Source organism: Cornus florida, unplaced genomic scaffold, assembly GCF_030987335.1.
Source record: "Cornus florida cultivar Cherokee Brave unplaced genomic scaffold, ASM3098733v1 CherokeeBrave_3.0.0_Hap2_Chr08, whole genome shotgun sequence".
NCBI lineage: Eukaryota > Viridiplantae > Streptophyta > Magnoliopsida > Cornales > Cornaceae > Cornus > Cornus florida.
In genome coordinates, this window is record NW_026775578.1 from 17,056,419 (window position 1) to 17,066,966 (window position 10,548).

At 32.9% G+C, this 10,548-nt stretch overlaps 3 protein-coding genes across 3 annotated transcripts; 2 read left to right on the forward strand and 1 right to left on the reverse strand.

Annotated features, from left to right (window-relative positions):
- The first annotated feature begins 542 nt into the window (after positions 1-542).
- LOC132268448 (uncharacterized protein At1g08160-like) lies at positions 543-1,579 on the forward strand. The gene has a single exon (XM_059769293.1). The coding sequence runs from the start codon at positions 739-741 to the stop codon at positions 1,336-1,338; it is 600 nt and encodes a 199-aa protein (XP_059625276.1). The 5' UTR covers positions 543-738; the 3' UTR covers positions 1,339-1,579.
- Positions 1,580-2,882: 1,303 nt separating this feature from the next.
- LOC132268450 (uncharacterized protein At1g08160-like) lies at positions 2,883-3,744 on the forward strand. Its single transcript, XM_059769294.1, has one exon. It carries the CDS (start codon positions 2,981-2,983, stop codon positions 3,635-3,637), a length of 657 nt encoding a protein of 218 aa, XP_059625277.1. The 5' UTR covers positions 2,883-2,980; the 3' UTR covers positions 3,638-3,744.
- A 3,601-nt stretch (positions 3,745-7,345) lies between these two features.
- Positions 7,346-8,597, reverse strand: LOC132269782 (uncharacterized). Its single transcript, XM_059771025.1, has one exon. The coding sequence runs from the start codon at positions 8,544-8,546 to the stop codon at positions 7,827-7,829; it is 720 nt and encodes a 239-aa protein (XP_059627008.1). The 5' UTR covers positions 8,547-8,597; the 3' UTR covers positions 7,346-7,826.
- Between the last annotated feature and the right edge of the window lie 1,951 nt (positions 8,598-10,548).

Consider the following 10,548-nt stretch of genomic DNA (forward strand, 5'->3'; position numbering starts at 1 on the left):
ATATATATATTTCATTTAAAATTTAGTAAAATTTAATATATTAACTATTGTTATATTGCATAAATTCTGGTTGATTATGCAAAAATCACATTTACATATATTCAGTCAATTTAAGTACTAACTTGATTTCAATTAAAAAAAAAAAACAAAAAAAAAAATTTCCATTATGTGACTGCTAATTTCAATAAATATTAATAATTTTAATTATTGATTTTCAATCAAAGGAAATTTAAATTAATGAACAACTTTATGGTGGCTTTGGAACACCTTGTAGGCAAAGCAAGAATCACCTAGCTAGGGGCTACTAGAATTCAAAAGCCATGAAAAGATTGCTTGGCTCTCAGTTAAACTCCCCTCCTTTCTCGTCCCTCAAGTTAAGCATATATATTATATATAAAGTACTAACTTTTACATTAAAAAAAAAAGGCCGGGCATACATTACTTTCACATATATAATTAATATAGGAAAATCTAATTAACATACATATGTGTCTCTGAGGAACAATGTGGCCTCAATTCCATAGATGTCTTGAGTTTCATACAAGAAATGCAAAGTAAAATTAAAGGTGCCCAGATGGAAAAGGAAAAGAGACATTCCCTCATCTTAGTCCATACAAATACAGATCACCAAAATAAAATTTTATAGAGAAGGCCTAATGTAGTTTCTTTCTATATAAAAACAAGCAGAGTTTGAGAAATCCCTACCAAATTCAGCACAAGAAATCATCTTCCCTTACAATGCCTAATCCACCGCAGCCACGGGCATCCCGGCCGGCACACTCGAAGCTACTGAGATTGATTGCAATAGTGTTGCTAGCCCTGGTTGTCCTCGTGGGTGTGGCTGTGCTCACCATTTGGCTAGTGGTGAAGCCAAGGAGGCTTGTGTACACCATTGAGGATGGTTCAATCCACGGCTATAGCTTAAGCAAAAACAACCACCTCAATGCCACCTTCAAATTTGTGCTCAGAGCATATAACCCTAACAGTAAGGTGTCTATATACTATGACAAGATAGAGGCAAAGGTGTATTACGACGACGAGAATGTCGCGTACAACACTGTTGATCCATTCTTTCAGCCACACCGGAATGTGACAAGGTTGGAGGTGAAGCTAGCGGCTGAAGATGTGTCGTTGTTCCGGCCGGTGGCTAGAGACCTGGAGCTCGAGAAGTCATCGGGTGGGGTCGAATTGGAGGTCCGGTTTAAAGCGAGGATAAGGTTCAAGTTGGGAAAATGGAAGTCTAGACACCGGACCCTGAGGATTTATTGTGCTCCAGTGTTGGTACACTTCTCTTCATCAAAGCTTTTTGAGAGGACTTTCTGTAACGTTGATATGTGATCGACCTGTTCTGTGCTTCCTAGCTACTTCTTTTGCGGGTGGGGTTTGATTTGATGATCTTCAATTGTTTTCTCTTTTCATTGTTCATTAAATTAATTGTGTTAATGATTGTCATGTTTGCACTTGGGATTGTACCTAGAAAACCTATATATATGTATGCATATATGTATGTATTGAATCCAAAACTTAGGTTTTTCTCTCTGTATCTTGAAAATGAATGCTCAGTATCGTTTTCTTTTCATTTTTTCCCCTCAACGTTTGGATGGAGTTGTTATAATTCAGAAAATATATATACGTACTATCTTAGCCTTACAAAATTTTAGGGCCTAAATTATCGATGAAATTGTAACGGTACAATTTCCATTATCATTTTATTAGTACTACACCTCTACAAAACAATACAACTTTATTTATTTGATTTTATTTATTAAGCAAATGTTAAATTCAAGCCTTCTACTTCCTAATTAATTATTGTTTTCTGAATTCCTCACACTACGAAATATGGTGCCATACACGGTAGAAACTAAGAATCTAAGATGGATAAAGTCCTAATAGAAAGAAGACATACTACATACTCGGACAAAGTAGCAAGAAGAGGACATGCTACATACCCGGACCGATGTTAAATTCCATCCAACATATGTAGCATTTTGAAATAATAAAATGATATGTTAGTGACTCAACGTGGTCCTTTATTTATATATATATATATAATCTAAGATGGTATCTCTCTTTTATTCAAAGTAGATTGTGATGATCCAAGTTTTTAAAGAGATAAAATGAGTGTCTGATGAGTGGTTTAAGTAATATTTTTTTTTAAGTTGATATTGATACACACGTGTCTTCACTGAAGCTTAAATTCTGACATTCCTTTTGAAAGTAAGAATTTAATACTCTAAATCGTTGACCCTATAGTGAAAAGTAAAATTTAAACTAAAATTTAAACAAAAACACTTATATACACAATAAAAATAAATAAAAAGGGTAAAAAGTATTTATTAGCAACACAAACTACAAACTTTTACCCATTTTTTTATTTTTTATTTATTTTTAAAGAGTACTAACCGATTCCAACTATATAAATGACCCTATAATTAATGTAATAAACTAATCAACTATATAATTTAATGTAATCCATTACTCAGCGGCTCTTTATACACACACATATATATGTAGTATAAAACCTTTAAGAGCAATCAAAGGTACTTTAAATTCAACTAAGATAATTCATATTTATATAAATATCCGACCGCTTACAATAAGGGTAAATTTTTTTTTTGGTTGTGTAACTTGTATTTTGTATTGAGCAAGATAAAGAGAATGTCCCGTCCTTTTTTAGTCCCTTATGTGAAACTCAAGACATCTGTAAAATTGAGCGTACATGTGTTTCACATTTACCTTTCTTTGTCATCTAAAATGCTTTTTACTATGCTTTTCTTGTATGAAACTCAATATATAAGTGGAATTGTTACTGTAGGGTGAGTCAGGTATATATATATATATACACACACACACACCACATTATATATAGAGGAGCCCTACTGTATTTTTTGTAAATAAACGTTCTCTACCTTTTGTGTTGTATTGAAAACAGCTAAGATTAACTGACCAAGTTCAGCATAGCAAATCTTCTGCCCTTACAATGTCTAATCAACCTCAGCCACAACCACCGGCACCAGCACGGGCTCAACCACCGGCAACGGCACAACCACCTGCAACAGCACCGGCGAAGCCCTCTAAGCCATTGAAATACGGAATATTCTTGATAGCCGGACTGGTTTTCCTTGTGGGTATAACTGCGATGAGTCGATGGGTAATAGTGACTCAAAAGAGGCTTCAGTACCGCATTGAAGATGGCTCAATCCATGACTTTAACATAACCAACAACCATCTCAATGCCACCTTCAAATTTGTCCTAAGATCATATAATCCTAACAAGAAGCTCTCTATTTACTACGACAAGATTGAAGCAAAGATGAAATATGAAGGTAAGCCTGTCGCCAGCTGCACCGTTGATCCGTTCTTTCAGCCTCACCGGAATGTGACAATGTTGGAGGTGAAGCTTGTGGTTCAAAATGTGTTGCTGTCCGAGCCAGTGGCTAGAGACCTGGGGCTCGAGCAGTCATCAGGGGAGGTCGGGTCCGAGGTTCAGGTCGAGGCAACGATAAGGTTGAAGGTGGGAGTATGGAAGACCAAACACCATAGGCTAATGATTTTTTGTGCTCCACATTTCTCTTCATCAAACAATTTCACCAGGACTTCCTGTGTCAGTTACTTCGGTCCTAAGATTTTTCGGTAGTTTATTGATTGATGAAGCTCTATGGTTTGGTTTTCTCTTTTTTTGCAATTGGGATTGTACCTTGAAAAATAAATACATTAATTATTGAATCAAAACTTCTGCTTTTCTGTTCGTGCCTTCAATTATCAATGCTCTGTTTCATTTTCTTTTTCCTTTTCCTTTATTTTACTTATTTCATCTTAGTCAATGATCAATATATTTAATTTTTAAAGCAATTTCAATGATGGAGGGGCCGAATTTTATTTCGACCCAATTAGCGTCCAATCCAATTTTTGACCCGTAATAAATCCAATTTAAAAATTTTCTTGTGCTCCGTAACTCAGTAAATAAGGTTTGTAATCATTAAAGAGAGAGAACTGTTGAAGCTTAGGAATCTCCTCCTACGGAGTATTTTTTTTCATAGCAAAACCTTTTAATTTTTTTTTTTTTTTTTCCCTTCGCACTGAAATCTTTTACAAAATCCTCCCTATTAGAATAAGTTTTGTCAAATCATGCGCATAATCTTAATTTGTATACATGTGTGTTTGATTTTCACTATTAGTGTTAGAATATATTATTACACCATTGTAGAATATATTCTAATCATGTATAGGTCTACTATGAATATGTTTATCATATAGAGTTTAAGTTTCTTGCTCTCCACATATCTCATCGCATATATAAATCCCTATGTATATCCATCTCATACACACCAATATAATATACAGTTTCTCTCTTTTATATTTAATATGATGTTAGAGCCTTTCGATTACTAGTAACAATCTTATCAGTTTATCGTAGTCACTAGCGATCAACCTTCGGAGTTCAACCTTCAAACTTATGCTTCCGCATCCCAACCTTTATTCTCAAGTTCATAATTAACAAAAGCCTTATTTGATCTCCCAATCAGCCTCCAAAACATATTAACAAACGGTGCCAGTAGCAGTGCGCGCGTCACCTGCCAGTAGTGCCACGTCAGACACAGTCAACAGCGGTGCCAGCCGTAGTGCCACGTCACCTGCCACGTTAGTTGTTAATTGGGTCTCCATCTTCGTCATGGGTGAAAACCATCTTCACTATGCTGCTTTTAAGATTTTAATTATTTCCAAATTCAATATGGATTTATTCAATCCATCTTATTTTGAGGTGCTATTAGAATATATTGTGGAATATATTATTAATATATTTTAACCATGTATAGGTTTATCATGAATAGGTTTATCATATATGGTTTAGATTTCTTGATCTTCACACATTTATCGGAGTGATTTTTAAATATAAAAGAGAGAAACTGTATTTTGTATTATTGATGTGTATGAGATGAAAATACATATGGATTTATATAGGTAACGAAATGTGTGGAGAGTAAGAAACCTAAACTTATTCATTGTAAACCTATATATGGTTAGAATATATTCTACAAAATAGTAATAATATATTATAACAGTCCCATCAAAATCAAGGTGGATTGAATAAAACCATCTTGAGTTTGGAAATAATTAAGATCTTGAAAGCCGCGGAAGCAGGATGAAGATAGAAACACGATTAACAGCTGACGTGGGAGGTGACGTGGCATTACTACTAACTGTGTCTGACGTGGGAGGTGACGTGGCATTACTACTAACTGTGTCTAACAATTGATGTGGCACTATTGTTAGCACAGCTGCTGACTGTGTCTGACATGACAACTGTCATGACAGAGGACGCACTATTACTGGCACCGTTGTTATGGCAGAGGATGCATTATTGCTAGCACCGTTATTGATATGTTTACTGTGAGATCTTCGCTATTGGAATAAGCTTTGTCAAACCATGCGCATTCGTAATTTGTGTGCATGTGTGTTACTTTTATGAAATGATTCTTGATATTTGATTGGTTTGTCATAACAATTTTTAAGAGATTTCATCCATGCTAAATTTATGGTTTATAGTTAATATTGACCATTTTGGCATAATGTACGATACATTATGCCAAATCGATTCTTTTTTTTCTTGGTCCTTTGACTCCCATGGAAAACGTGGCCATCGAAATGGGCCGGTGGACAGGACTAGAACTACATGGGCAAGTTAGACGGGTAAGCCCATCGACTAAAAGCCCAATTCACGCAACCAAACTTGGTTGAGGGTTTCCTTAGATTTAAAGGTGGGCCTAAAGCAGAAAAATATCAACGCAGCTATGATTGTGTGGGTCACTGGGAATCGTATAACTCGTACCTCACTGTGAGTCTCTGACATTGGTTTCTTTTTTACTTGTTCATTAATTGTGACACTGGTTTTTAACAAAAAAAACATTTCAACTTCAAATAAATTAACCTTGCCCCGAAAAAAAAAAAAAATTCAAATTAATTAGATTTACTGCAGTTTAAACTTTGTTTATTAATCAAATATTAATAATATTAAACCGAACATGAATGTATTTTTTTTTTTTTTTTAATTGACAAAAAATATACTCACTAACATTTTTTTTCACTCTCTGTACACAAATCTTGCCCGAAGATTATACCAATGGGCTAGATGAGAGGAGAATGATGATAAGCCTATAAAATATAAAGGGAAAACAACACATAAGTAGAGTTAGGGCCTTAAATAACAAAGTAATCTATTTTTAAAGTTAATTTTTCAAATTGATTGAATTAGGCAAAATAATTACATATATATCAAGAATCATTGTTAAGGCCTAAAATGTCTTCTAAAGTCTTATTTCTAAATACCAGAATGTTCTTCTTAAAATCATATAATTTTTTTCACTCAAAAAATTTAGAAAAATGTTAATTCTACTCAATTCCATATTATGAGGTGTTTAAATTACGATGAATAGTTGCCTTATTAAAAAATTTAAAATGTCATTATCAACTATCCAATTTATATTTGTTTGTTCAAATCGATTTTTAATTTGTTAGAATTAGTTTTCTACTTTTAAATAGTCAAAATAAAATGTGGAATTCATATATTTGATGAAAAGTTTGGTTGAAATGTTGAATAGGCACATTCTATGTAAATGACTGATAATAAAGTACAAATTTGGTGTGTATTTGCATGCTCATAACTTATTTGATAATAAAGCTCACGTTTGGAATGTATTTGCAGCCTGTTCTTAAAATTTATATGAGTGTAATTGTAAAAATTTATTATCATTATTATTTTTTATCTTTGTACCTCACTATGTATAATATTTTGATACTATATTTCTTTTTTATGCTCATTAGTTTTTTTCCTGAAAAGTTAAAATAAATATATAGATATAAAAAGAAAATAAAAAAATTGTATAAAGGCATGCCTTTGGCTAAAAGAAGTCCAAGAAATGCTCTCTTTCTGATGCTCATTAATTTAGGCATGTAGGACCGAACACCTTTTTTCTTTTTGAAGATGTGTATCACAATTAAAAGCAATCCATTCTTCATAATACCTATTTTCTTCTTTTTGTAGATGTATATCACAATTAAAAGCAATCCATTCTTTAGGCTTGGTAATGGTGATGACTGTAACTTGATCAACATAACTGCAATTAATTCTTCAGGCTTTCATTCTGCTTTCATTCTTCAGGCTTGGTAATAGTGGTGACCTTCATTCTTCAGGCTTGGTAATAGTGGTGACCGCAACATAACCAATATAGCTGTATATTCAATATATATATATTTTTTGGATGAATAAATTATATAATTTAATATTTTAAAATAAGAATTTTAAAAGTATTTTGGACCTTATTTTGTCCAAAGTTAAAAAAAAAGTTTAAACTTGACTGAATTGCCATTTAAGATTCCTAACTCGCCTATTTTTCCCAAATATAATAAATTAGGACGCCAAAACATTCCAACATTAACATGAAACAGCGAGACAAGCGAATATAAGAAACACGATACTCACATATATAATAATATAAATAACCAATAAAAACGCATGAATACATATACAAAACCAACCATGTCAGACTAGTGGGCCATACCACCCTACACGCCACCAGATCAAAGGCCATTAAATCAACTAAACAAACCAAAAAAAAAAAAAATCAAAGCCACAACTAAAAACATTTTTTTTTTCTTTCACTGCTTCCACACAGGTACTATTTTCACTGAATACTGTAACATGACCAACATAGCAAAAGAAACTTCTTCCAGGTACTCTTTTCACTGCTTCCACACGATGGGCAAAAAAATGACTGTAAATAGAAAAAGCAACAAAACCAAAATTGCCTGGAAATTAAAATTCTGACTTAAGACCGTCCACCTGTGTAGGACAAATAGTTAGTGACGGCCTTAGTCCCCTCAACCATAGCATGCTTCCCAAGCTCTCCCGGCAAAACCAGCTTCACCGCTCCCTGAATCTCCCTCGACGACAACGTCCTCCGCCTCGAGTAATCGGTCAGCTTCGCCCCCTCCCCGGCCAACCTCTCGAACATGTCCGTCATAAAATTATTCAGTATCGTCATCGCTTTCGAAGATATACCCATGTCTGGATGAACTTGCTTCATAACCTTATACACATATCTCTTATAACCCACACCACCACCACCACCCACTTTTCTCCTCTCCTTCAGATTCCTTTTCCCTTTTTGGGTTGTTTTCTTTCCCCTCCCTTTCCCTCTTCGTGCCTTGCTCTTCTTTTTCTTTTTCTTTTCCTCCTCCTCTTCTTCTTGTTTCTTTTGTGGGTCTCCAAGTTTTGGTGGACTAGTAGCCTTAGTAGGGACTTCCTGATCTTCTTGTAGATCTGAAACTTCTTCTTCTTCTTCTTCTTCTTCTTCTTCTTCTCTCTCTACTTGTTGTGATGTGTCCTCAACAGGGATGGTCTTCAATGGTGTATCCTCTTTCTCTCCTCTGGGTGGACGTTTCTGTTTGGTTCGTACTACAGTGACTACTGTTTCTTCCACTACTGTACTCTGGAATGTCTTCACCACAGAGGTAACCCCTTTCCCTGAACGCTTCTTGGGAGCCATTTCTCTCTCTCTCTCTCTCTAGAATTCTTTCTTCTGTGGAAAGTTTTGAAAGTGAATGATGGTAGAAGGTAAGTTTGTGTGATTTTTTGAAGTGAATGCATGCGTCGATGTTTTCGATGAATCCAGAGACTGCCACGTGGATGGCAGGTGCCAATAAAATGAGTACGTGGGGTTAAAGTAGTCGTGGTAAAGGTAGAGGTTTCTGGTGGTTGATTCTACCGTTCAAGTATGGCACAGATCTGGCCGTTCATTCACTGCCTCACATATTTTCATGATTCAGCAACTACATTGAGCTATATATTAAACAGAAAAACCCACAAAATTAATTATTATTATTAATTTTAAAAATTCTATCATTAAAATAGATTAAGCAAATATTCGATATTTGAAAATTTTATTTTAGTTATTTGAGAATTATTTTACTATTTTTAGACTATCTCAGTTGAGATTAGATAATTTACACTAATATTCTATAAGGTTGAAATAAATTGGTATCTTACAAAAAAAAAAAAAAAAATCAATTTAAATTTTAAAACACTAATTTCATGCCACCAAAGAGTTAAAAGTATTATAAAATTAAAGAGGTTTGTTGATTAAGACAACCTATAGGGCTTGAATCGTTTTAACCTTAATCAACACGGATGATTTGTGTGGGAAAGTTAAGTGCATGAAAAAAAAAAAAAAAAGTTAATTATATATCTTAATACATTTTTTCTTAAAAAATAAATTTTAATTTTTTTTTTTTAATAATTATATTATATCAAGGCCTTCAAACCTAATGATATTTTCTTTATTTAGTCTCAAAGGAGAAAAATAAATATGTACTTGCGAATTGAAAGAATAAAATAAAATAATCATGGCAAGTATACGGCAAACATCAAGCCACCCTCCATCCCATCTGTAATGATCAATTTTTTTGTTTACAAAATTACTCATAAAAATTTTAATTTTTTTTAAAAATATTTTCTTCTTCTTCTTTTTTTTTTTTTTCTTTTTTCTTTTTCTTTTTTGTGAAAATCTTAAAAATACTATCATTTGATAGAGAAAATCAATAATCTCGGATTCTTAGAATTCTTAATTTGAATTTCTTATACTTATCTAGGTAGTTTTCTGATTGTTATTTAATTTCCTTACTTAGAATAGGATAATCTCATATTATTAGGATTTCTTAGTTTGATTGTTATTTAGTTTGCTTATTGTAAAATTTGACTTACTTAGAATAGATACAATCCTGATTGTTATTTAGTTTCCTTATTATAAAATTTGATTTACTTAGAATATGATTCCAGTTATACTCTCTATATATATGATTTTACTCAATAAAAAGGATAGGCCATAATTTTCTCATTCTTTTAAACCTTTTATAGTATCAAAGCTCTCTCCTACTGAAAATGCAAAATCCCAATCTCTGGCACCAAACATGGCCAACGAAAATAATCAAGTCACAATCCCAAATAAAAAGGAACCCACCAAACCCCTTATCATTATGAACACCAACAATTCCGTAAAACTCACCTCCACCAGTTATCTTGGACAATGCAGATATGGCTATCTTATAAAATAAAAAAAAAAAAAAAAAAATACTTTACACTAATATTCTATTAGGTTGAAATAAATTGGTATCTTACAAAAAAAAAAAAAAAAAAAAATCAATTTAAATTTTAAAACACTAATTTCATGCCACCAAAGAGTTAAAGTATTATAAAATTAAAGAGGTTTGTTGATTAAGACATGATTTGCCGCCTACAGGGCTTGAATCGTTTTAACCTTAATCCACACGGATGATTTGTGTGGGAAAGTTGTGCATGAGAAAAAGAAAAGAAAAAATAGTTAATGATATATCTTGATACATTTTTTTAAAAAAATAATTTTTTTTTTTTTTAATAATTATATTATGTCATGGCTTTCAAACTTAGTGACATCTTCTTTACCTCTCAAAATGGATGTTGACCATTTAATCTCAAAAGAGAAAAATAAATGTATTTTTTGCAAACTGAAAAAA